This window comes from Solea solea, chromosome 6 (genome assembly GCF_958295425.1).
Source record: "Solea solea chromosome 6, fSolSol10.1, whole genome shotgun sequence".
Classification (NCBI taxonomy): Eukaryota; Metazoa; Chordata; class Actinopteri; order Pleuronectiformes; family Soleidae; genus Solea; species Solea solea.
In genome coordinates, this window is record NC_081139.1 from 8,556,089 (window position 1) to 8,583,947 (window position 27,859).

General features: G+C 39.5%; 4 protein-coding genes and 1 pseudogene across 4 annotated transcripts; 1 reads left to right on the forward strand and 4 right to left on the reverse strand.

Moving 5' to 3' along the window:
• Window position 1: 1 nt before the first annotated feature.
• timm17a (translocase of inner mitochondrial membrane 17 homolog A (yeast)) lies at window positions 2-4,388 on the reverse strand. Its single transcript, XM_058630861.1, has 6 exons — window positions 4,257-4,388; window positions 2,543-2,642; window positions 1,837-1,900; window positions 1,463-1,591; window positions 943-1,053; window positions 2-816 (listed from the first exon to the last, which is right to left on the reverse strand). Exons 1-6 carry the CDS (start codon window positions 4,280-4,282, stop codon window positions 740-742), a joined length of 507 nt encoding a protein of 168 aa, XP_058486844.1. The 5' UTR covers window positions 4,283-4,388; the 3' UTR covers window positions 2-739.
• Window positions 4,389-5,117: 729 nt separating this feature from the next.
• LOC131461522 (leiomodin-1-like) lies at window positions 5,118-10,492 on the reverse strand. The gene is made up of 3 exons (XM_058632833.1): window positions 9,902-10,492; window positions 7,251-8,984; window positions 5,118-7,175 (listed from the first exon to the last, which is right to left on the reverse strand). The coding sequence occupies exons 1-3, from the start codon at window positions 10,175-10,177 to the stop codon at window positions 7,149-7,151; spliced, it is 2,037 nt and encodes a 678-aa protein (XP_058488816.1). The 5' UTR covers window positions 10,178-10,492; the 3' UTR covers window positions 5,118-7,148.
• Window positions 10,493-13,663: 3,171 nt separating this feature from the next.
• shisa4 (shisa family member 4) lies at window positions 13,664-19,645 on the reverse strand. The gene is made up of 5 exons (XM_058632817.1): window positions 19,349-19,645; window positions 17,676-17,853; window positions 15,621-15,757; window positions 14,408-14,599; window positions 13,664-13,755 (listed from the first exon to the last, which is right to left on the reverse strand). Exons 1-5 carry the CDS (start codon window positions 19,431-19,433, stop codon window positions 13,715-13,717), a joined length of 633 nt encoding a protein of 210 aa, XP_058488800.1. The 5' UTR covers window positions 19,434-19,645; the 3' UTR covers window positions 13,664-13,714.
• Window positions 19,646-21,057: 1,412 nt separating this feature from the next.
• LOC131461044 (transcription factor HES-5-like) lies at window positions 21,058-22,171 on the reverse strand (annotated as a pseudogene).
• A 3,246-nt stretch (window positions 22,172-25,417) lies between these two features.
• On the forward strand, window positions 25,418-26,640 carry LOC131461004 (transcription factor HES-5-like). Its single transcript, XM_058631966.1, has 2 exons — window positions 25,418-25,524; window positions 25,631-26,640. The coding sequence occupies exons 1-2, from the start codon at window positions 25,462-25,464 to the stop codon at window positions 26,051-26,053; spliced, it is 486 nt and encodes a 161-aa protein (XP_058487949.1). The 5' UTR covers window positions 25,418-25,461; the 3' UTR covers window positions 26,054-26,640.
• The last annotated feature ends 1,219 nt before the right edge of the window (window positions 26,641-27,859 follow it).

Below are 27,859 nucleotides of genomic sequence, written 5' to 3' on the forward strand. Positions count from 1 at the left end.
AGCGATTTTATAATTTATTTATTTATTGTACCACAGTACAATCTGGCATACAGCTTTCATACACTATACAATAATCCCTTGCTGGAGTTTCTCTATTCATTTGTACAGTCTATGCCATATTTTGCCACTGGCAATATTATCCACAGCTCTTTGTTGAATGTAAAATGACTGTCAGATAAAACACCATGCCTGGTCTAACTCTTTACAATCTAAAATAAATAAATCACTTTAAAACAATCTATCTTCCAGGAATCACTTTGTATCCGATGTTCTACCTTCACAACAGAATGGCCAGCCAAATGTCTCCGGCCAGCACAAGCAGGTGATACATTTAGGGCAAATAAAGACTACCGTGTGAATACAAGCAAAGAGTTGTTACTGTATATACATAAGTATTTAACTTATACATAATTTAATATGTTCCATGTGTGATGTGTTTTTGCAAACTTTATACGAACAAAAATAGAAAATCATGCCTCACCCCCACAAGCACATCTCTGTATTTAACAAATGTTTTGTGAAACAGATGCACACCACAAGGCTGAGAATGGTAAAACACAGATCTGTACATGGCTCTTGAGAAGTAAACGAAGATGTTTTTGCTCTTCACTTCTTTGACATAGTCCATAAAATTGGATGCAGATTTTTCTTGTTCGGTGAGTGGTAATTTGCATCCCAATGTCTTCATTTTAACTTCAGCAAGGAATTCAAAAAGGCTTAGTGGATACAGAAAGTCCTCTCACTGATATTGGCTGTAGTCTCCAAAGGAAGGGGAAGGCATGGGAGCAGGGGCAGGTTCCTCTGCAAACTGAGGCCCTGGAAAGGAAAAAGAACATAAAACTCCAGTGTGAGATCACAGACAATCAAAGGGTTAAAAGCTGTTCAAGGCTAGACCCATATACATGTCAGCTTTAAATGTCCAATATCATTGGTAACACTTACCAGTTGGAAATTGTGCAGAAGCAAACCTTGTAAGCAAGATTCCAGCACCTTCTATCAATGCCAGCAGAATGCCTCCCATGGCTGCTGATCCAACCATGGCTACTGGTCCATCTACAGAAGCAGAAAGTAATAATATACTAGTATTAGTCAAGTTCATAACTTGGATGTTGAGTTTTAATACTAAAAGCATTGGCATGAAACGACTACCTCCATTTTATTGTCATCGCATATAATATATACATAAATTATAAAAACAAGGACACTTGTTATTGATGTTTTTTTTCCTTCTGTTTTTAGCAAGAGAGGGGGGGGGGGGGGCAGTACATATAAGAACCATATTATGATGTACTAATGTAGTGTTACACAGTTCATAATGCTGTGTGTGGTAAGACTAAGGTCATGTCTCCAGTGTTATTGGGCTGTTCTGAAATGAGTTAAACAGCAACACTTTTGGCATTTAAACAAGGCATGTATGTTCTTTTTGAAGACCGTCATCAGCCACTGTCCCATAAGCGCTTACTTCTTGCAGCAAGGATAGCTCCTGTCATGGCCCCACTTGTTATTGAGTTCCATGGATCTTCTTTTCCTCTGACTTTTACTAATCCACAGTCAATCATGGAGAAAAGGCCTCCCCATACTGCAAAGCTACCTGCAACCCAAGAAATATTCCTTAATGGCATCATTATGACTCAATGGCTTAAGTCATGCTTGACACTTAGTTAAGTTTAGAGTGCGTCTTGTGTCCAAAGAAATGGAATACAATGAAGCACACAGTGAAACAACGCGATGAACTATGGCAATGTTCAGAGAGGCAAATGTTACAAGGTGCAATAAAGTTTAGATATCACTAGCATTAGCAATTGGTACATAGCATATGAATTAATTTATTCTTACCTCCAAGCTGTGGGGCTCTGGTTTTGATTGCAGTCATGCTACCTCTCATTCTGTGGTTCATCCCCTACAACATGCATAGATAGGTGTCAATTCTTTACCTACTGCTTGTTATCAATGTCAAAATGCTTTTGAAATTTTAAAACATGCCAAAATACAACACAGCATAAGAAGTGTCATTAAAGAAAGATTAGTGATCTTAATGATAGCTACACAGGAAATGTTGTAATTAATTCTACACTCTTGGCATGTCATACCACAATTTCAATCATGTTGACCAGCCAACAGGCTGCTTAGGATGAAAATTAGCAACAATTATATTCTAGTTTTGTGTGCTGGTGCATTATAATTTCATGGCTGAGTGGAGCCTTTGGTAGTATTTGCCTTCACAATTATTTGAATTTAACAACAAGTGAGGCTCACTTCTCAAACCCTTGACCTTGTTAGATGTCACAACAACAAGCTTTATACCCAGGCATCCATGTCTTCCTCTCTAGTTTATGTGTATTTCTATGGCAGCGTTACAGTGCCACAGAATATATACTACAGTGTTAAAAGACGTTTGGGGGGGGCTTTCACGTGTATGACGACATTTCTTGAAACAATGCTGTGTTTTCAGAAAACTTTTAAAAAACAAAAATATTGCATACATGAAGTTCTGTTTCCATATGGATAAGATGCAAGTGATGAGCTACATAGTTCTACTTACTGAGGGTGCATTTCTGAAGCCCTTTACTGCCTGAAATATTCCTCCTCCAATGGCTCCCATGGTGAAGGCTCCACCACAGTCGTCCACAATTCTCCAAGGGCTAAAAATATAATACAGCCATTAACAGGAGATCACTATAAAGGTCAAACAAGAAGAAACAGCTCATCATGCTAGTCTCAATGTTTCCTGTGCAGTTCATTGATGTCCAAGCTAATAAAACCAAGGTTAATTGTGTCTGTGTAGATTCAAATTCATCCAGGTCATGGTAATCCAAAACACATCGAGTCAGTAGCAACTGGACTAAAGCTTCTCTTAAAGACTCAATGTGCTAAACTAAAAAAATAACCTTCTAGATCACCACATTTTAAAGTTGACAAACAGGTCGATCAGACTGAGAAGTACAACATTACATCACTAGATAGGGTAAAGAAAGTTGTGTATATATATATATACAGTCACAAGTGTACAATTATAAGGCCTGAAGAGAAAACTGTAGCACAAGATGAGAATATGCTAAATTAAAAGCCAATGATTCTCAACTTTGTAGATACAAGGGTTGATCCATAGGTTTGACCTTTAAAACAGCTGAAATGCATATCTATACATCAGTCAGATCTCTTAAAAGTCAACAAAATAGACAGGTTTCTTAATTGTCAATTTTACTTCGTTTTAGAGCTGAAACCATTATAAACACTTTGAGAACTTGTTTTGGCTTCTGCCTTTAGGGGGTGCCACAGTAGATCATCTGCCTCCATCTAGTTCTACCCCTTGTGTCCTTTTCTGTCACACCAACTGTCATCATGTCCTCCTTCAAAACATCCATGAACCTTCTCGGTGACCTTCCTCTTTTCCTCCTGCCCGGCAGCTCCATCGTTAAATATAATCGCTGTCCTTCCTCTGCACGTGACCAAAACATCTCAACATTACCTCTCTTACTTTATTTTCAAGCCGTTCAACCCGAGCTGTCCCTATGGCACAGCTCGGCCGAGCAGTTTAAAATCTGCTTTTAATATATAGCTTAATATGAAGAGTATATATGTTTACATTTACGTTGTATTCAGTTGTTATCTGCAATTGTAGGAAGAGCCCTGTGGTGTGGTATCACACTATTACTGATACATGTGATATTATTATTAAAACATGCATTTGAACGTATCATCACATCACGTAGCTCAGAAAAATCACACTGTCATTGCAATTTTGGATTCTCACTAAGTTTGACTTCACCAACTGTTGTGCAATCATGTTACCCCCAACTGGTAGCTATGACGATGCTAGCTGAACTAGCGAACATGTGCTAAAGCAACATATCATTAACGTTAGCTTATTTACGTTTAATTTAAAACGTGTAACATTATAGACGTGCCGCTTGCTGTACGGCAAGTATCCAGTTACACTGTGCAGCAGATGTCAGCTAAATGTAAAGACACAAGGGCACGTAGACTGAAAAGTCGACAAGGTCACTAAAAACGTGATATAGCAACAGCGGCCCCAACCTGGTACACACCGCTAACGCAGACCAACGTGAAATTAGCATTCTTGCTAACTCTGCTAACCGGCCGGCCGAACATGAAGTGCCCTCCTTAAGCCACATTTTGAACCATAAAACACGTATATTAAACACATATCGTGCTGATCACTTCACACAGAGTCATGGACAGTTGTTGGTAAAACACAAAGAGACGTAGATGTATTTTAATTCTTCAGGACTCACCATGGTTCTCTGGCATATTCCTCCATTTTGTTCTTTAGCTGTTCCCTCTGACGAAACAAGGGACGTCACAGGGCAACGTTTTTTTAAAGGAGTATCCCTTGAAATTAGCGTCACAGCCCGAAGCTATATTCCCTCTTCTACCACCAGTTGTGCTCAAGTTCTTCATTTAGTTCTTAGTTGCTTTAGTTCTTGCCATTAGTTTAAAAGACTTTACATGTTAGAAAGAAGAATATGATGGGGAGGCCTTTTCTCCATGATGATATATATAAACTGTGTTTTCTGTGCAATGACAATAAAAGGAAGTCTAAGTCTAAAAACACAACATTGCAAATAAATAAAATAGTAAACCAATAAGAAACAAATAAGAAAGCAAATACAATGCATTTTATTATGCATTTTTCTAGCAGCGCAGGGGGCAAAGGAAATCCTCATCCAGTGCTGGATTTCCAACTCAACCATGGTGGAACCAACTAAGGCAGTTTTCAGCAGAGAAACATGTTTAAGGATGTATATTTTGACACATGTAGATCAGGTTATAAATTATAAGATAAAATGGTGGTGCTCGTGTTATATTTGGGTGTCTTCTTGCATATGAGAATTCATTTTCAATATGTAACAAGCTTCCTGGCTAAATAAACATTAAAATGGGGATGCAAATTTCGGCACCTGTAAAACCAGCTCTGCCAAAAAACGCACCCCTTTTATTTTTATATTTAATATGGAACTCATGTATTCTGTATGTTTATTCTAATGAGATGAACCAGTGAGTCAAGGTGCTGTGCTTTTATAGTTTAGCTGAGTTTAGTTCATCAGGGTCCACAATAGCCATGTTACTATAGGCAACAGTTACTCTTCCTGGGGTCAAAATAAGGTTGTTTATTTTAAAAGCATTAAATACAGAAACAATAGATTGAAAGAATAACAGAGAACATAAACAACTGAAAAAAGGCATATCTTAAGATACTTTAGATAAGATACTTGGTCTCTCTGCTGGAGGGTACTGAGTGAAAAACAGCAAAACCAAAAACATTGAGATATAACATTTAGAGTCAGAAAAGATAATAATAATTTGATGACTATTTGTTTAGTTTTTTTTACATTATGAGGAACATCGTTGTGATTGGGTTAAATCTCCTCTGGAAAAGCCACAAGACAAGAGTAAACATTCAATTACATTAAAACATAGCCTTTCTTTTGGAATTTATTGATGCAAATAATAAACAAAAACACTTTTTTTCTGGAGTGCAAGGCTGATTTACCAACATATCAAAATGGGTAGCACCCACAGGAGCCACGGGGGCCATAAAAGCCCCAGATTACTGTGTGGAAATGATGATGTGTATATTTTGATTAGGAATCTACTTTCGATCAAATGAAAAATGGGTGTTCTGCACGTACAAGGCATGGATTACACCGCACACACACTGCAAACCTATTTTCTGTCGTCACATTTGCATTTCACCCCCTTTCCTTTTTTCTCCATCTGAGATCAGTGCTGTTGGTCAGAGGAGCAGCTACAGTTGAGAGACAAACCGATGGCACAAAGCCCATTATTAGGAACAAGAAAGGAATGACTTGCAGAGCAAGCCTTCAATGAGAAATGACCAAATATAGGCATTTCATAGAGGCCGAGGCCAGGCAATAGAGACATAAACTGGCCTGTAGCTGCTGCTGCTGTTCTCTTCTTTGCCTCTGAACACAAGCAAACACCAGGCAACATGTATGTTATGTAGAGAGCAGTACATTGTCTAAACATTTTTCATGTTTGTGCTTTTAATGTGGGAGAAGGACTTTGGTGCTCACTCCCAGTAAATCCAGGAATGTGTTTGTTAATAATATCAACCAGGCATAACATTAAACTTCTGACCTGTCATTGCAGACATACCAATAGTTTATTGAAAACATACAGGCTCCGTAAATATAGCAGAGGGTCCTCTGTTAGACAGAGTGCAGTGATTTACACAATGAATTCCCTTAAGAAATGACTTTCGCTCAAACGTTGCCCACATTAACATGAACATTGAGCCAATAATGGTTTTCCAAATACCCAAAGGTTAAGACATGTAGATGTAGAATGATTCAGAACAAAAAAAAGAACATGAGATACTGAGGGACAGCCATTTGCACTTCCTGATGAAATTGCATTATGTAATTATTCCCGTCTTTTAACTCTTTGGTCATGCAACAGGACTCCACTGGGCTGCTCTCTGATCTGATAAACCCTGCCTGAGATATCGTGAGATTGGCAATGAGACACACAATTCAAAGACTACCTTGACCTTACCCAGGCTTTCTTAGGTCAAGCCGCCATTTGTTTGTCAATTCCCTGATATTTCCACCATCTCAGAATTTGCAATTGAACAGATTTACAATTGACAACCATACAGTGGCTTCCCTCTCCATAAATAAATACACGTCAGATGAATGTTGACTAAATAATTGATAAATGTTTGTATATTAGAAATTTATAGTTAGAGTTATTTGAATCTCTTATTAATAAGCTCACCACACACTCCCACCACACTCACATTCAGATGCATACACGAGCCAACACGTCACATGATTGGCCTCATATTAACTAGTGCAAATAACAAGCAAAGCATCAGTATCAACTACAGAGAAACATCCACAAACACGTGGCGCTCTCTCGTCAGCAAATAGAGAGCCCCGCATCACTCATTCTCCACAGCGTCCTTTTGGTCCAGTGTGTGAGGGGAGAACTCATAGTGAGGGCTTTTCGTCCGACCAATCAACATCGTGTGTCACTTTCTCCATCCACCCCCCAGCACAGCCCTTCACTATAGCTCGGGTTATGTAGAGGTCATCTTCATGAAATCCTTCATGTCAGTTCTCCCTCTTTTCATTTTTCACTTTATATTCCAGCAGGAAACATTACTGCAACCACTTTGGCACCGGCACCTGTGTGAAAGATAAAATAGAATGTATAAAGCGGTAGAAAATGGATGGATGGATGAATGTACTCACATTACGTACCTTGTTGAGTTGTTTAACATTGCTTCCTCTGATCGAGGCAAGCAATTGGTCCCGTGAGTTTTTACTACGACCTGGACTGAGAGTGTTCTTCAGGGCATCTCCATCCATCATAGGAGGAGGAGGAGGTGGAGGACCACCGCCAGGAGGAGGCGGAGGTGGTGGTGGAGCCGGACCTCCAGTTCTTCTTCTGGGTGTCAGCTTTGGTGAAGGCACGGGAGAGGGCATGGGAGATGGTTTTGGGGAAGCTTTGGGTGAATTTCTCAGGGATCCTCCACCTCCAGTCTTGGGCACATCCAGTGATCCCTTCTTCTCTCCATTAGCCTGGGCCTGCTTCTGTTCCTGTAGGCGCTTCTGTCTCTGCCGGTCCATGTTGCGACTCAGTATGTTTGTGGTGGTCATTCTTGGCCCTGCTAACTCAAAGTGATAGCCCAGTTTGAGTAAGGTGGTGTTGTCTTTCAGGATTTTGGTCATCTCCATCTCTGTCTTGCCACCGCAGACGTGCCGCTGGTTTTGGAATCGAAGCTCAGTCACTGTGGAGTTGCGTTGTAGAGCCTGGATTAGGGACAGGATGCCCTTGCCCGTGAGATGATTGGAGTCGATGTTGATGCTGGTGATCGTCTTGTTGCTGCGTATCGTGCCGGCGACCGCGTAAGCCACGTGATCGTCTGCGCGACAGTTAGCCAAAGAAAAGGTTTTGACATGGCTGTTGTTTTGCAAAGCCTCGGCAAACTCGATGAGCGTTTTCGTCTTGATGACCTCGGAGTTGTTGACATTGAGCTCAGTGAGGGAGGGGTCATTGCTTCGTACCTGATCCATTAGCTCATCGAACATGCTTGACTCCTCATCCTCTGCCTCTTCCTCCTTCACCTTTTTTTTGGGGGTGTTTTTGGTAACACAATTGCCCATCTTCTCAGTTTCGGCTGCTTTTTTAACATTCTCTCTATCATCATCTCTTTCCCTTTTCTCCTCTGCTTTCCTCTCTGTGTTAATCTTCTCCTTCTCTTTCACGTGATTGCTGTGGTTAACCAACTCCTCTCGATCTGTTCTTTTTTCTGCCTTGTCATGTTTCACCTGTACCTCACCCTTCTCAGACAGTTGTCGCTCAAGTTTGACATCAGTTTTGGTTTTATCTTCAACTTTCTTCTCCTCTGCTTTTGGCTTCTTTTCCTCACATTTGCTCTCCTGGCTTTCTTGTGCCTTGCTCTGCTTCTCCAGCATTTTGGAGACACGTCCTGATGTCCTGATACTCTCTGACTTTCTTTCCTTTTCCTTGCCCACATCCTTCTCACTTTTTTCTCGTAGCCTTGAGATAATGTCTTTAGTTTTACTTTCATCTCTCCTCCTGCAGTCTTCTCTCCTTTCCTTCTCTCTACCATCTTCCTTCTTTTCCTGTAACTTGGAGATCATGTCCTTTGTTTTGCTACCTGTGCTCTCTCTGCTCTCTCTGCTCTCTCTTTTGTCTCTTAGACAATTGTCTTCGCATTTGTCTTTGTCGTGAATCTCTTTCACATCATTGTCTTTGCCCTCCTGCCTCCGGTATCTACTTGAAAACCGTCTTTGCTCGTCCTTTGGATTTTCAGGAGCTTTACCATTTCTTTCGTCCACCTTAGCATCTCTCTCACTTGAGACACTAGCTTGTCTTTGTAGTCCTACATCGATGTCATCGTTCCCCTCCTGGCTCAGGCCCATCTTTCTCAGGTATTCTTGCTTCCGGCTCTCCTTCTTTGCCTCGCCCTGCAGGAGGGACCAAAGTGAGCACGGTGTAAAAAAAAATATGTATATATATACATATATTATGTTATGTTACAAAGTAAAGTAGATAAAAATGCAAACATAAAAGAATTAGGATAAGTAGAAATGCATCAAAGGATGTAGTGGCCTGAACCACAATAAATCTGAATCAATCATGCAAAGTCTGAATCATGCAGACTTTGCGTGTAATTACTGGATTCCTGTGCTGCTAAACAACGTTTCATCCATCTGCTCAGTGTGTATACACACGTTCTCACTGACACAGTATGTATGGCATGTGTGTTTATAGTTTGCGAAAGGGCCCATGTTTTTATAGAGCCAGGGTTACGTTTGCAGTGAGTAGCTTGCTAAGTGTTTGATTTGTGAGACTCCATCTGTTTTTCCTGTATGAAGCCGCGGCCGTGGCAGATGTATCCTTAAAAGGCAGTGAGCGTGGGAGCAATCAACCAAGGAATTCCATTAGGCTGGGATTAAGAAGTTCTACGGGGACTGCCTCTCCTTTAGACGCAGGAATTGCCAGCAATATGGCTTTGTGGCACTCGGCCATTGGGGAATCTATATAGGTTAAAAATCACTTACATGTTTAAAGGGGGTAATACAAATGGTCTCTACCTCAGAGGCTGATTCAATAAACAATATTTTTCCTGGCACAGAGGCCAACTCTGGGGACCACTGTTTATGAGCTGAGAGAGCATGATGTCCAGTTGGCAGGTTGCTTCAAGCAAAATGAAAAATAGCACATGAAAGCTATCATTAGAATATCTATGTCCAACATATTGTTGTTTGATTGTCAAAAAAACCCTCTAAATGTTTCAGATTGTTACAAAACTGATGTGGGTGATTGTTTTATTTAAATACCTAAAATGAGCTGCTATTACATGAGCAATAACATTCATTACCTCAAATGACTGCTCCCTCTGACTGAGCCTTCCTTTAGTGTCACTCTCCCGTCTGCTGTCCAGCTTAGCATCCAAGACATTGCTGCTCCTTGGCTGAGTCTCCCCTTGGTCAACGACCTTCCCATCCTCTGGTTTGACGTCAGGCACCTTCATCATGTCCTGCTGCAGCTCCTCCACTTCCTCAGGGGAGAGGGTGGACAGCAAGGTGTCCAAGTCTGGGTCCTCGCTGACCTGGCGGCCTGTGCGGGTCAGGCCTCTCACCTTTGCCCTGGACATGGTTGCTTAAAAAAAATCTGCGGTTAAAGGCTCTGTACGTGTTGAGATAAACGGAGAACTGGGTTTCTTTAGAGGTGCTGGTGGTAGTTATAGAATAAATCCAAATTCAAAGTTATTTAAAGTAAAATGTTGTGTAAATTCTCTCCTTTGGGTGAGAAGTCTTCCCGCATAGGCCAACGTTGCTGTCCCACTGTCCCGTCACGTCCTCCTCATCAAAAAGCCACCAGAGGCATCAGTCCTGGTGGAAGGAGGCTGGACTCACAGTGCTGCAGTGAGGGGTACCAGTGACGGACTGCCACAGGCTCACATAATCAAAGTGGACTGTAAGGCTGGGACATTCTTTGAAATCCTGTGAAAGTGCATGTCCATATTTAGTTCAGGGTACACACTCCTTTAAAGGTAATGGGAAGGGCTGAAGTTAACAAAGATGCCAGAGTAGAGAAACTTTCTCTTACACCATCCGTGTTTATAACGGGACGAGTTCCTAATTATTTTAGCAATTTTATTATATTTTTTCCAGGTTTCTGAAATCTGTACAAGTTAAAAGAAGAAATTGGGTTTTGCAGGAATAACGGCAGCAGTTAAGTGTAACAAAGCTGCTTGTGGATTCATGTTCATGTTCAGTTGAATATGCAGAGTGAAAACTGCTTCTTTTTTTAAAAAAAAACACAAAGTCAATGAAATTCAGTGACTAGCCACAGAGTAAAGGGTCAGAATTGAGTACTACCAAAGAGTATGTAAAATTGATCTAAAATAACTTGATGATAATAATAATAATATCAGAATAACATTTTAACTTAAGTGGTACCCGATTTGTTTCTGCAAATATAAAATATTATTTGAACATTTTGCATTAAAGTAAGTTAACTAGAAATATATATTTATGATTAAAACAAATCTATGGAGAAAATATTCCATATTTTAAACATTACAGAGGAATACATGCGTATACAGTGTGTATGCATCCGGACAAATATGCAACTTGTAAATAATAATAGAAGAACATTTCTCCTGGAAAAGATGTTGTGTCCCACCGAACATCCAAAATCATTTGACATTCACAGGAGGGAAATATGGACATCTAGTGGTCAAATGATGTGCAAACATTCACTTACTCATCTTCCTAAATCACAAATGAATGTCTATATAAAAAAAGGACACAACACACTGCTGTATTTTACATTCCAAAGTTAGATTTTATGTTAATAGGAATAAAAACTTTTCACTCCATCACTTTATATTACAATGTCATAGCATCCACATGACAACAGAAAACAAAACGTTATTTCGCCAACTGATGTCAGTCTCACTAAATATACTATTAGAGTTGGTTTTGGGATACAAATTGACAGCGAATAATAGGTCGAACTACATCCAGTGTTCTCTTTGTGCTTTAAAAAGGCTAAACAGATCTGTACATATGGACAGTACCATGTGTGAATGAATTATTTACTCTGTAAACTAATGTTATTGCCCGATTCATCACATGGTTAAGAGGTGAGACAAGACTCAGAATTAGTCTCGATGGAATCTCAAGGATCAATAGAACTTTATATTTAATATGTGCCTCATTTGACTTGGCTGAGAGACATGAGACCCCAAAACAAAACAAACAAACAAAAACAAATAGATAATCCAGGCATCACATACAGTATTAGTAGTCAGTTAAACACATGGAAACACATGCTGGAGACGCCGTCTCATACAGTTCATACAACTTACAAGGGAGCAGGCCTGGTTTTATCTGTACAAAGTTATAAATTCACAGCTGGATTAATTACAGTTCACACAGCAGTTTACCAAATCTGTAAGAGAATGTTTTAGTTTACAATTTTGGGAAATACACAAATCTGTTCTCGCCCACCTGCACCACAAAATACTGTAGAAATACTTTAGATTTAATTTGGTATCAAATACCCACGTTAACATATATATATATATATATATATATATATATATATATATATATATATATATTTATATATATATATATATATATATATATTTATACTTTTGTTTAATTGTTAAATGAGGCTGAAGTGCTTTCATTTACAATAAAAGAGATAAATATATTGTAATTTATGTGGTGGTGAATGGATTAGCAATGGGTTTTTTCTTTTATAGGCTACAGCTTAATGCACTCAACTTTATTATAAAATGAAATACGTGCAATGACTATTATTGTTTTTTGTATTTTGCGGCAAACGTATGACTTTTTAAGCGTAGAGTTAAATAAAAGATCTGTGCACATCGTCCATCACTCCACATGAGAATGTTCTCACTTAACTCTCGGCAATAAAACAAATGCATATATTTCCCAGAAATGTCAAACCTTTACAGGGGAGGTGTTTAACAAAATCTATTTTTACAACAGTAGTGTGTTTTTTTGTGTGTTTGGTTTTTTAGCTTAGTCCAGAAAGTGAGAACCGATTCACAGTCAAAGTTTTCCCTCAACAAAAATAAATAGCAAATGGAAAGATGCCGAAAAAACAGCATATCTTATGTTACAATAACAATAGAATATTTGAAAACAACATGTTTCATTATTAATAAAATTGAAAATTGAAAAAAATTAATTATTGTAAGGCTGGACATTTTGTTTGATCAAGCAGTGTGACCAGTGTGACCTGCTGCTCCCCCTGATCTGATATGTTACAAGAAAAAGCAAAAAACTATATTTACTATAAATTATTCAGGAGTGGATAGATCACGCTGAAAGACACATTTAACTGGGTAGCATGCTGATGTTAAGATGTCACATTAGAAATGGTGCAGCTCATGTAGTTCCATGAAGTAATGTGTTGTCAGATTAAGATTAACCAACAGAGAGACTACAGGATTCTCACACAGAATTGGAGAGGACCCTCAAATTGGAATCATAAACATGTCACCTTTTCATATCACGATTCCCTTGTTTTTCACATTAGCCCCGACACCATATTACAAAAGAAATGTCAAATCATATCTGCAGAAACGTGCATCAGCGAGCGAGACGACCTGAAACGTCATCTTAAGCAGATGTTAATCAATTCATGTTGAGTGTGGATGAAGACGTTTTTCTCCCTGTGCACTGTCATTGTTTTAAATCCCTTCTTTTTTTTTTTTTACCCCCGGGTTTATGTAACACCCTGTTATTGAGGTGAGGTGTCGCTGAGCCGAGTTGACAGAAGCAGAGTTAGTCAGATACCTCCTGTATTTGGGGGGATGGCGTGAAGCCCTCTGTGAGAGCCACTCAGGTGTCAGGTTGCAGAATTTGGAGTACAAAACGGAGAATGGAGCTCAAACCTGTATTTAATTTACGCCACAGAAGTAGCACATCAGTGAAAACAAACAAGGGAATAAAAAATAAAAAAAACTCTTAAAGTGCCTCAATCTTTTTTTTTTTTTCTCCGTCACACTCAAACCACTGCGAGTCAAGCTGTAGTGTTTGTTTAAATGTGTTTGTGTGTTGGGTGTTTTTGCGTGCAAGAGAGCAAGAGAGTGTGAGTTTGTGTGTGTGTGTGTGTGTGTGTGTGTGTGTGCGTGTGGACAAGCCCATCAATGACCAGGATACTGTGGTGGAGAGTAAGGTGGAGGAGCTGAAACACAAGCAGACAAAAGAAAAACACAAACAAAAGACAGTCAGTTTCATAGGATTAAGTGCAAATCCAAATTTTTTAAAAAGGTGAGAGAGATACTTTAAAGGGACAAAAAAATGATTGTTTTAGTCAGAGCTTTACAGGATGAACGTGGATACAACATATCCTAATCAGCAGTGAATGCAAAGTACAACTTAATCTACATCAATTATTTAGATTTAGATTATAGAATTTGACCAGATGAAAAGTCAAAAGTTGCGAAAGCATGTATTGTAAAGCACTGAATACTTGTCCATAACCTCAGGGAGTAAGATGATCATTTCATCGTGACACATTTATGATATTGATCCTTTGGGCAATTATGAAATATTATAAAATCTGCCACCATAGGAGTACTTTTAATGTGATTTATGGACCTGCAATCAATATGAAAAATTACAAAACCATTTTATATGGTTTTATTATTATTTCTTAATGCATATTTTCACCCCTGCATCTATACATTATATTGTTGCTCACTACAGTGATCTATTGATCGGGAATGATCAACTGTCACACCACAAGTATCTTGCTTTATTTGCAAAGGACTATTTTTGGAGGCCTGTTGTGGACATTTTTAAAACAGCCTCTTCAACATGAACACTAATCTTACCCTGGCTGTATGCTGGATCCATTGGATGAGGTGGATACGGTCCAGGATGCATCACTGGATACTGTGGGGGCATGCCAGGATACTGGGAGTGCATGGGATAACCAGCATGTGGATACTCGTGGGGTCCCAGTGGTTTTCCATAAGCGTCGTACATAGGCTCCGATGGGTAGCTGGCCATGGGGATCTGTTGGGCTGCGGGTTCAAAAACATACAAACTGTGGTGAAGGAATAGTTTTAAACTGGGGGGGGGAGGTGTGGAAACAGGGGTGTAAAGATAGAGTGCGCTGTAATTCTGGGCAGACTGTTCAGCCTCATGAGGCATATTTGTGATACTGGTTTTTGGGGTAGGGCAGCACAATATGTCATAAATATATCACCATTGCAATATCAACATACGCAATATACATACAGTAGTGCAAAGGCTGCTTGAACTTAATTAAAGTAGCCTGTTCCTTGTGGCCAAAAGACATTTTCTCATAAAGTGACAGCCTAGCACACTTTGCTGAACCCTGCTGCAAATTGTAACACCCTCATACGCCACCTACTGGTTGTCAGAGAGATTGGTGAGCCAAGTCCAATGAGAAACAATGAAGTAGGATTTAGATTACATTTACATTTATTACATTGAAAAACTTCAGATTTGTATTTCTGTCTTTCAGGAATCCAGGTAGGAAGGGATGTATTTGTTTGAAGTATTTCATGTTTTTGAAGTGTGGTTGTATGAGGTAGTTCACGCCATACTGCATGGGCTGCCTTTTCTGTGAAGTCGGTGTTGGTGAACTTGTCATGCAACCACACATTTGAACCATTCCTTTGAAATGAAATTCCTTTTGTAAAGCAAATGCAGCATTTCTCCTCTGAATGTAAACATGTAAAAACATGTGTTTTTCTGCCTCAGTTCTGTGTGGATTCTGAAGTCTGTAGACAAATAGCTGGTGGTTGTGTGTCATTTGCTCGACGATGTAGCCCATTACAGCATTTCAGTTTTACATAATTATCGAGTTCCCTTGTTCTGGGAATAACTGGGCCTGAAATGAGCTTCCAGCAACGAACCAACATGACTTCACCACATACTGAAGTCATATCATCATCGCAATATTCTCCATTATCACATATTTTCCTAATATCATGTAGCCCTACTTTGCGCTTATGAATAAAAAAAGTGCCCTTACATGACATGACTTGGGTATGAAGAGTGGAGAACAGGACTCACCATCATAAGGTGTTCTTCCCCTCTGCTGCCGTCTCTGGTAGAGGTAACAGCACGAGCACATGAAGCAGCAGACCATGGTGGCAATGACTGCCACAAACAGGAGGACAGAGGAGGCAATGCCTGCTAAAGTGGTCGGGCTGAGAGGAGAAGAAGAAGAAGAAGAAGAGGACTTCAATTACAAAATATTCCCCTTTATTTATAATCTGATCAACTAACCGCAATGATGTGATTGAGATTGCATCTTATGCTGTGTTTCCATCATGGTATGGTTTCATTTAGTACAGTACGGTATAGTTTGGAAGGGTCAAACCCTGGGTCAGGCCTGCGTTTCTACTCTGAACAGTGCCTTTACTTGGTAGGCGGGGTATGGGCGGTGCCCAATGGCCACGTAGGATGATGTTGTACCGGTGCAACAAGGAACAAGGAAAAACAACATCGAATGCGACACAACAGGCAATAACACAACGGACAACAATGGAGGACATCCAGAAGCTCGTTTTTGTGTCGCCCCATCAGCTGACTGTCATGGGGAAGGGTTGGGGCCAGTTATTTTGGTACTATTCCTAATTGAAACGCAAAAAATCCCTGATACCGTACTGAACTGAACCGTTCCACTTGGAAACAAGGCTTTAGTAAATAATGAACACTCTTCTACACATTCCTTCACTTCATATTCTCAATCTGTTGTGGTCTCCCTAAATGTACCATATCTTTATGGCCTTGGTTGTCATGGTTACCACTATTTGGCGCTGGTCCACCTTGGCTCCATGACTGTCTTCACAGCTATCCTTGAAACAGATAACAAGCTATTGCTTTCAGCGTGTACTTCTAAGTCAGCCATGGAAACACTGCCCAACGTGACCTTGGAACCCGAAGGAGAAAAGATTCCTTTACACCATCCATTTCATTTTAGCCTCCACTAGCCGCTGATGTGATCTCCCACAGGGATCAATAACAAGCAGACTGTCTGTTCAGTTCTGGAGAGTGATGGATGGTTTACAATGCAGTGCAGAAAAAAAAAATGCCATGTTGTAAGCTCTCAAGTACGAGCTTGCTTTGTCCTGCATTATCAGGATCCCTCACAGGAACTCAAGCACCACTTAACACACAGATAGCTGATGCACCAGAACAACTAATGGGAAAACATTGCACTCTGGGGACTTTTGTCAAATGTTACAAATAGGGGATAAGGAACAGACTGGTTTCTTTTATAATTAGACTCTATGTGTGATAAAGTATATGTCCTATATTCTCTTGGTGGTTTTATTTCTCTCTGAGTGCATGTGTCTGGCATTCAGGTGCCTTATTCCAGTAGTCAACCTACACATCTGTGTTTCGTTGGCTTACCAACACCTTAAGCTCTGCAGTATTGAAACTTTGGCTCATCTTCCTGTCTGACCAGATTATTCAGTCCTCATTCTGAGTTTAGCGCTCTCTATGATCTGTGTGTCTCTGTAAGACTCTGTGCTTGCCTGTATCTCAGGATCATTACCTCTGCCCACTCCAGTTACCTGACACGTCCCCCCTTTTGTACTTTGTGCCAGCTCCATGCTTGAATCACTGTCTCTGCCACAAGCTCCACTGCTCAGTTTTGAAAACCTTAACGTGGTGTTTAAGAATTAATGTTAAATTAATTTAAAAAATGGCTCTTTTGCCCACCAAACTGCGCTCAATAACCATTAATGGAAAAGGGAGAAAAAAAGAGTCACAAGAAGTATATTTTAATTTCTAATTTACAAAAGTATTTGCTTTGTTTCATCTCTTTGCTTAAGCAGTAATTCCGGTATTTTTCGACCTGTATTTGTGTATGTAAATAGTACTTACAAAAGCAATGGCTGCAGTGTAATCTTATGGGGCAATAGCAGCAACAAAATTGAGTGTATTTTCCATTATTTTTTCTACAGGCAAGCTGTAACCTACTGATATACGTCTGAATATGGCAACAATAAATATAAGAACAAAGTATCTTATGAACAGCACAAGGACAGACTGTTGGTGTCAAGTAAGTTTATGTAATAGTCAGTGAAAGTGGAACACAGCAGCTGTTGCTCTCACCTGAACTGGAAGAGCATACAGCGCTTCTGCTCCCTCTCTGTGATCATCTTGAAAGCGTCCAGGCAGCAGTAACGCCGGTGACAGTTCCCACAGCAGAATGTGATGAGAGGGCAGTCGAAGCCGTTGTGCCAGGTGCCGTTTTTGTCCACGTACCACAGACAGTCCTCATTCCCACTTACTGCAAATCACAAGCAAGACGATCAACAAGAGTAAAGAAATAAAGGAGGCAGAGAGAGGAAAGAAGGCAAATGGAGCGCGTCATGATTCCAGTTCATCAATGAAACCTTCACCCCTAATGCACAAAATGCAACGTTTCTTAGCTGTTGTTTTCACTTCAAACTCTTGACTGCTCACTTCACTTACAAGTCTTTATTCTGCTGTCAAGTAAAAAGTAGATATTTATTTCAAAAAGGTAGTGACTCATCTTTCTTCTTTCATATTCCAGGCCAAATACAGCCAATTCAATGCTTCTCTGAGGGTGAAAACTGATCAGAAAATGTATGTTTTTTTTAATGAACAACAATGTCAGTTATAACAGTTTATTATATAAATTATATTTAGAACATTTTAGCAAACAAAACTTAAAGAAATGTGAAGGAATAAAACTGAAATATCAACTCTGTTGTCTGTACATTAGGAGACAGTCTTACATAAGAACAAACACTTTCTGTAATTGAGTTTCAAAGAGTGGGATTATGTATTCCACCACATATAATTACAGGGCACACAAAATTATAGCCTCTTAACTCATCATAACAACTGCTGCATGACTGTAGGCTGCTTTAAGATACACCAGCAAGGACAGACGACACGTTCTAAAAAGCATGACATATACACTAATAAAGATCTAGGAACATACGTCAGACGAGCTTATGCTTCAGAAATGTGAAGTTCACGCTCTGGCTGCTGAAGAAACATGGTGGCACAAAATGTCAGCCTCTGTAATCACGGCCCTTGTCTTAAGTATATATTTAAAGACTTATTCTACTGCGATACATTTCAAAGAGATCATATATTCATGTTTCAATTACTGCCAATAACACAATAGAACTAATTAATCAATTATCAAAATGGTTGGTGATTCCATATTGAATCCATACTCAAACAAATTGTCAATTATAATCAAGAATTGGGGACTGTTTCAAAGCAACAATGAATGGTAGTTCACATGAGTGATCTGTTGATTATTTTTCAAGTAAAATTCCACTAAAATCCCCAAAACACAAGACACTAACTTTCTCATCATATATGAATATAAAACTAAAATCTGATCTGAAGTACAGAGAGCAAATATGTTGCACTTGTTGTTGAAAACTTAATGTTCTAGATGTGTTAGTAAGGAAGAAAGTCCAATAACCTTAATTTAATTTAATTTAATTTAATTTAATTTAATTTAACAGTGAGACTAATTCACTGGACCAGACAGCTGATGCTAGCTGAGGTCAGACACTGATCAGGTTCAGATCACCAGGCCTAAAATAAACATGGAGGTAAACAGACACAACTGCATTAGTTGATGTTGAATAGCAAGGGCGGTAGAAGGAGCGAACGGGTCTGTCTGTTCACGGGTGACAGAGACAAAGGATGGACAAGCAGGAGAAAAACCGCTGGCGGAACCGTAAACCGTTACTGTGTGCTAACGGCGCGGCCTGGATAAAGAGCCATAACCTTACCGGGAGAGGAGCAGAGCACGAAGGCGAGCAGCGACAAAGTCACCGCGGCAAGGGACGCGTTTGCCGCTGGCAAGACCATCCCCATTCTGAATGTATGTGTTTCCAAGCGACGGCGAATGACAGAGAATTGGCTCAATAACTCTCAGTCTAACGGTCGCTCTCCAACATTATCTCCTAACGCTCCTAACGGGCGGAGTGTTGACGACGGATCCGCTGTCCTACGAGATGTCAGACCGTTTCGCTGCTGTGACGCCGTTCACCCCGGACCAACAGGGTGTTGCCTTCACGGACCGCGTGAAATGTCGGAGACGACACGAGCTGTGCATTACACTTGTTATAATTATATTAAATTAAAATTAAAATTTACTATTACAATTAAATGATAGTATTTAAAACGTGGAGTGTCCCTTGTAGTCGTTATGGTTATTGAAACAAAGTGACATTTTAATGGAGAGTACACACATAGTTATCCTTGTTATGACTCTTGTCATTTGAACAACCTTACCCAAAAAGTATCCCTTAGTTTTTAAGTGTAATCTAACCCTTTTAATAACTCATTCATCATGACTAACCCCAACCATAAACCAGGGGTCTGTAGCCTACACGTGGCTCTTCGGGCCCTCTGCAGTGGCTCCCTGTAGCTCTGTTCAAAGTGAACACTTATTTGTTTTAATGTTTTGTCAACTAAAAATATGAGTCACATCCGTGTCCACGTCAAATACGATATTTAAAAACCTCCCCAAACTCAACAGACCTGTTTAAATGAAGTCACGTTCACATGAAGAAGCACTTCTGCATCAACACACTTATGCTAGCAGGTGTCCTCAAGCATGAGCTACACATTATAACAAACACTGTTTATTTATTATTATTATAAGTGGGTCACTTTTTATTTGACCAATGTTCAACAAATAATGGAAAGACACAAATATGTCTACATAGTTACGTGTTTTATTTCAAAAGAGGCTTGCTTTCCCTTGTCAACAGCTAAGCTAGTTCTTAACTTTCACAAATGCAGCAAACTTTAGTGTTTATATATATATATATATATATATATATATATAAAACTGTATACATGATGTCTTTGTGGCTCCAGATGAATTATATCTGGGTGGACATGGGTCAAAAATGGCTCTTCTGATACTAGATAGAGGTTTAAGACACCTGATCTAAACTTAAGCGAATCATGATTCACATCTTAATTTTAACTTTAACCAGACCCCCAGGAATACAATTCTACTGGTCCAGAAGATAAAATATCTTTATATACCAGAAAAGTTGTAATAGAGTAAAAAGGTAACAGATACAAGTGTACACACTCGGTCATAGAAGTATAATTGAATCACTAACATTTGAATTTAATTCAGGTCAAGTTATGCATTAATTAGGGTTAATATTAGGTTTGGTTACACTGTTCAAATGAATGGAAGTCAATGCAGAGTCATAACAAGAGTTTTTCTGGCACTTAGGGCTTTTTCTGGTATTAACTGACTAGCAGCGAACATAAGAGGGGAACACATTACTATTATACAAGATTTGTTTGCTGCTAAGAAGAAGCAATCTGTATATGCACATATGTGAGTATCATGTTACACAGTGTAAATGATTTCAACCTTACATATAAAAGGGAAAGAAAATAGATGTTAAGTAAGAGAGAGTGTGAATAAATAAATGCCACAACACAAAGCTTGTGATATATACAGTATGTGTTTTTGTTTTTTTTTTTTTATTACAAGAGAATTAAATCATGTCTGTAACTCCAGAGAAGCAATGGTGGTGATGATGCATCACATTTTCTTTCATTTCAAAGAAACACATGGGATTATTTAGTCCAAACAAAGTGAACTAACTCAAATACTAAAAGACAAAAACTTTCATATTCACAATTATGCTGCTTACAAATTTCAATCAATTTGATAATAGCAGTGATGACCGTGAAGACCCAACATGGGTCAATTATCTTTTACATAGTAAAAACACACCAGTACATCAGAAATTATGTTTACTGATAAACACCTGAGAGAAGCTTCAACTCGTTAGAATCTGATCTGAACACATACTGGTCAACATGGCCAATTTTGTGAACATATTGATAAATCAATAAAGATAATATTATTCTTAGAATACATCACTGCATTTCAATCCAAGAGAACTTTAAGAACTCTGTAGGTGTCTACCACGGCCTCCAGGGGGCGCTGTTGGCTGGACTCTTGTCTTTGGTGATGCTGGTCTGGACTGTGGAGTGCAGAGGAGAGAAGTCAACCTCTGTCAGGTTCTTATAAGAGGAAGACTGCATCTTGTTGAAGTTCTCCATCATCAGTCTTCTCGTGGACTGTGTCTTCACCTCCTCACTGGACAGGAAGTGTGCCACCTCTTGTACACACCTGGAGTAGCCCTGATTAACAGCAGCTGAGTCCACAACTCGATTCTGCTGCTGCAGCCGCCTCAGGACACAAACTGTCATCTCCAGGATGTCTGCTTTCTCCAGCTTGGAGTCTGGCTGCTGTTTGAGGAACTCTGGACCCAGGAGAGACTTGAGATGCTCAATGCTGCTGTTGATTCTCTCTCTGCGTAACTTCTCCACCTGAGGTTTTCTGAGCTGCAGAGAAAAGAGCAAAGTCATTAATGGACTGATTCTGGAGTAAAGTGTGAGCATGAACAAAGACAATCTGTCAAATGTTCTTGAATGTTCTTCAATTTACCTTGTGAGTCAGAGTCCGATGTTCCTGAGAGTTGGTCAGAGCTGCAGTGATTGTAGGTGCCATGTCTGGATCTGTGTGCTGTAGAGGTCTCTGTAGAGAATCTGATCTCTGCTGGCTTCATCCCTCCTATTTATAGTCCCACATCTGCATATGAATGTGTGGGTCTTGGTCTGACTGCACTTTCTCACACTCTCGGCCAATCAGAGAGCTCAAGGAGACAATAGCACATGTGGAGCAGTAACATAAATTGCTGTTAAAGCCTCAGGGACAATAGTGAAATCTCAGGGGAACAGGTGGAGGACTGGGGGGGCTGATGGAGGGAGATTCAGAACTCTGTGTGAATCTGGGAATTTGGTGACCCTGCAAAGAGAGAGATCTGCTGCCTGATGCTGATTTTGTCCGAGCACACGCTGATCATCCCATCACACGTGTGTGACAGCATGAAGAAACACCTTCAAACCTCATCATCCTTTATTTATATGTTTTTGAGTACAGGAATTTTTCCTGCCTTAATTTTCATTTGTCGCTCCCGAGTGTTCCTTTATCTTATTTTCTTTGGCATCTGTGCTTGTTAAGCATCAAAACACGTGCGCAAATTACTTGCATTTAATAACTACTTGGCATGGAGACTCACTTTGATTATGATAGGGCATCTTTGAGAGCCAGCCCCAACGATGCCATGCAACATCATGAAACATGTGCTGTAGATGTTGCATATATAAACAGAAAAGGCACACACTGGGTTGCTGGAACATTTTCCATATTTGAGAAATAATTTACACACAATAACACAAACGTCTGCTTAAACGCTACACATTAAAGTATACAGTACATCATTATTATGAGCAGTATAGAGCCTTTATTTTTTATAAAAGTTTAAGTGATTAAATTGGTAAATTGGTAATATGTAACGCAGCATCTTGTCCTGCCAAAGTTTGTTTCAGTCAGTTTAACTCAGGGTTACCCATACTGAGTCCTGTGAGCAAGGATCAGAAGTTTAGCAGATTATCGAAGGCTTTTTTAATGCCTGTCGGCCCTGTGCTGTGAAGAATCTGACGGCAATAATCAAGGTATTACAGTTTTAAAAGGTTTTGACACTCACTAAAAACCACAATATTTAGACAGTTCTCTCATGTCTGATTAGTGAAAGGGGTTTGAACATAAAGCTGGTTGCAGTTAATTGATGAATAAGTGACTATGTTTAACAGTTTTGTTTCCGTTCTTCTTTGATTGTGATGATGTGTAGGCTTCCAAATTCATGTGCCATTAAAATAAAGGAATATGTGTGTCAAAACATTAGGTCAAACAAAAAGTCTGTGTAACTCGTGTTGTTAGGGCCACGCCGTCCTGACAGTTGGCAACCACCAAAAGAATAAATAGAAGGACTCGGAGGGAAATGATGAACCGTTAAACGGACGGGGGATATTAAGCTGGCAAAAGTTAGTGAGTTGGCACCAGAGAGAGCCAGACAGAGACAGAAAATAGAAGAATAAGAGTAGAGGGGAAAGTGTGCCAACTCCCTTTGGAGAGTAATCAGGTGCTGGTGGGGTTGAGGATGCTAATCACACTCAACTGTGACTCCTCTCGCTCAGCTTTCCCACACTCTGCTCCCCTCGACAATAGACATGTGCCTTGTTAAATGCTAATTCCTCCCTACACACGCTGCTCCCAGCAGCTCTCCCCTGAGGCTACAGTCTGTTGTTGGACACTCTCAATTAGGAGAAGAGAGCCAGAGATAAACACAAATATTTTGACTGGTCATGTAAAATAACAACCAGTTAACTCAGTGCATTTGGATGCAAATTTCGTAATTATATAGTCAAACGACTAAGAATTTATTCAAAGCAGCCACAAACTATGTTGTCATCATGACCAGCATTTGTGGCTTTTTTTTGTTTGTGTTTGTAAGGTAATAGTAGTAGTAACATAACATTTATATCTTATGTACACAGACTTATTCATTGTTAGATATATCTTATATATCTTTCATCTGTTACCTGACACGGATTAAATGTTTATATAACTTACTATAACAAAAGTACAATAAAATGTTTAAAAAACTAAACTTATATTTATATGCGGTAGATAGATGTGGCTTATGGATATTAGATGTTTTCTAACCTGGAAGTTGAAGGCTTTTTTCCACCATCTTTTAAAAAATTCATAGCAATAATTTAAAAATCATCATAATCAAATAATTCATACTTGTATTTTACTACTTACCGTCAGTTTAACCTTTAATAATCTTAATCTTTAAAATTTTCTTTAAAGTAAACCTTTAAACTTGTGATCATGCCACATGTGTATAAATAGATATCTAAATAGATATAGATAAACGGTTCAGCTCAAGTGAATAAATATGTAAACATTAAAGCTTCAGTAGTAAAGAATTCCTGCTCCTCCCGCTCACAGACGTCTTTGTCTGGTCAGCCTTTATTGTCCCTCGAGGGCTCTGTGAGTGAGTTTTCTCTGGTTTCCCACACTCTGCCCATTCACCGCTTTTAAGAACAAAAGAAGTGTGTCTGGTTGCACATCACATTAATTATGGAGTCAGTTTACGAGTTTTGTCTCGCTGCCTCTGAATGGAAATTCCTATCATCGGGACTCGTCATCTCCAGGCCTTTGTAAAATTCCAATAAGGAATGCAGTCATGCTAAGGATTAATGGACATTCAAAAGCTCTGTTATTTCCCCCGTTCTTTATTCATGTTGCTCTGCATTCCAGACAGTTTATTTTGATGGGTCGGATAAAAAGGGAGTCCAACTCTGAATTTGTGTGAAGCTGGTTATAGAAGAGTGAAATAGCTAATACTCATTTGTGGTTGGTAGAATGTCCATCCTGTTCTAGATGAGGTGATGTGGGGTTTAACATCACATTATCTCATTACAACATCAGCAACATTATTGAAGAAAAAACCAACCAAGCAGTGTGTATCATATCTGACTATTAACTTTACACCATCCATGTTAAGGTTATGTATAGAGCACACATGCTGTAGATGAATGCTCAGATTTCAGTAAAAGTACATTTTAATGTTTTCATTATCTCTCCCGCGCTTGTGTAATGGGATGATCAGCGTGTGCTCAGTCAGAGTCATTGATCTGCTCTCTCTTCGCAGGGTCACCACTTTCCCAGATTCACACAGAGCTCGTTGCGTCCCCCCGCCCTCCACCCTTTAGTCCTCCACCTGTTCCCCTGAGATCTAACCATTATCCCTGAGGCAATAACACCATTCACTGTCTAGCATCTCTCATTGTCTCCTCCAGCTCTCTGATTGGCCGAGAGTGTGAGAAAGTGCAGTCAGACCAAGACCCACACATTCATATGGAGATGTGGGACTATAAATAGGAGGGTTGAAGCCAGCAGAGATCAGATTCTCTACAGAGACCTCTACAGCACAGAGATCCAGACATGGCACCTACAATCACTGCAGCTCTGACCAACTCTCAGGAACATCTGACTCTGACTCACAAGGTAAATTGAAGAACATTTCATCTTCTGTCATGACAGATTGTCTTTGTTCATGCTCACACTTTACTCCAGAATCAGTCCATTAATGACTTTGCTCTTTTCTCTGCAGCTCAGAAAACCTCAGGTGGAGAAGTTACGTAGAGAGAGAATCAACAGCAGCATTGAGCATCTCAAGTCTCTCCTGGGTCCAGAGTTCCTCAAACAGCAGCCAGACTCCAAGCTGGAGAAAGCAGACATCCTGGAGATGACAGTCTGCTTCCTGAGGCGGCTGCAGCAGCAGAACCGAGCTGTGGACTCAGCTGCTGTCAATCGGGGCTACTCCAGGTGTGTCCAGGAGGTGGCACACTTCCTGTCCCGTGAGGAGGTGACCCAGCCCCAGAGAAGACTGATGATGGAGAACTTCAACAAGCTGCAGTCTTCCTCTGAAAAGATTCTGACAGAGGCTGACTTCTCTCCTCTGAGCTCCACAGTCCAGACCAGCATCATCAAAGACAAGAGTCCAGTCAACAGCACTGTCTGGAGGCCGTGGTAAATGAAGGACTATTAGGAAGTTCCAGAGCAAATATGTTGTAACATTGTACAAACACCTGTACCTGTACTCATTCTCTCGGTGTTCTACTTTTTCAAGTCATTGCTTCTGTAGTTTTGTTTTGTTTTATTCGCTTTTGTAAAGGCTGTATTCTGAGTTCCTGTGATATTTGCAGGTTAACTACTCTTTTGCGGTAGAAGAGGAGTCACACATTTGTGATTCAGGTGTGACTCTGTGAAGTACACATTATTATTCTTTTATAATTCTCACTGAGAATGCCTTTGTATTGTTAGTAAGACTGACAGTGACGTGTTGATAGACACATATATTCACGTTGAACATGTCTAATATCTTCTGTGTGATATTCACACATTCCATTGATTGCAATGTGAATTCTTCATATATGTATATGAATTTATGAACTGTCTGTATTTTAGCAGATGAAGTTTGTCTATGAACAAAAGTGCTGCTTTTATCGCTCTGTGAGTGACAGCACCCATACCTTCAATGAAGGGCTTGTCCTGTGGAAAATGAATGTATCTCTTGAAGCCAAGTGATGTGCATTAAAACAATCACAAAAAACAAAAACAAAGAAAGTTTGCTTCGCTCTCTCTTTTTTTTGTATATATTTTCTTTAACATTACCCTTTCACAACGTGTCCATAAACTGAACAGTTGTCACAAATGTCCGATGGAGAATAAGCCAGAGAGAATTTGTGGCTGAGGTCACATCTAACAGTGGTGTGCATAGATATTTCAAGGGTAAGGGGATCAAGTGGATAAAGGGCATCCCCTCATAATTATTAACTGAAAAACTGGCAAATCTTATACTTACTTACATATTTATTTATTTACTTATTTCAGTAATCATTCACTCATGCAGTTGTATAGCAGACCTACTCCACACGTTAGTACAGAAATACTGTTAAAAATTGTAACTGAAAATTGATGCGGCCCCTGTGACGGACAGGCGACCTGTAAAAAGTACCTTAAAGGGATAGTTGAGTAAAAGTATCTTACCAGAAAATGACTTTGGTGGAAGTTGAAGTCACTTTTATAATAATAATAATAATAATTATAATATTACTTAAGAAAAAGTCTTAAAGTATATGACATTTACTGTACTTAAGCATCAAAAGTATGTTCTGATATAAAATGCAATTCAGTTTTAGAAGTAAAAGTAGCTCAGTGGTAGAGGGAGTTGTCTTTCTGGAAGGTTGTGGGTTCAGTTCCTGGCTCTGCTCGTCTGTATGTGTCCTTGAGCAGTGTGTGAATGGCTGCATGGCATAACTGTAGTCTAAAGCTCATCAAGACTGGAAAAGCTCTATGTAAATACTCTATATAAAAACTCTTCTTCTTCTGATTTTATTTGGTAATAACAAGCGAAAAGATGTAGAGGAAATGTAGTGGTAAGAGTAGAAGTTGCTAGACAAATAAATAACAAAGTAAAGTACATATACATGAATTTTGTACTTAGATTAGATTAGATCTATTTATACTTTGCTACATTACAACACTGGTCCAGGGTGTAATCCGCCTTTCGCCCTATGTCAGCTGGGATTGGCACCAGCGCCCCCGGTGACCCTCATGTGGAGGATAAAGTGGTATAAGATCAATGAATGAATAATTTGGGCCACAAAAAAAAACAAAAAACAGTGCATGACATCAGAAAAAGAACTCAACAAAACATGTTTTTCAAAATGGACAGGTGCTTATGCATATCCATATATCACATATAAGTAATTAAAACTGTGGTATTACACATAAAACATACCTATACCTATATATGTGTATATATATATATATATAC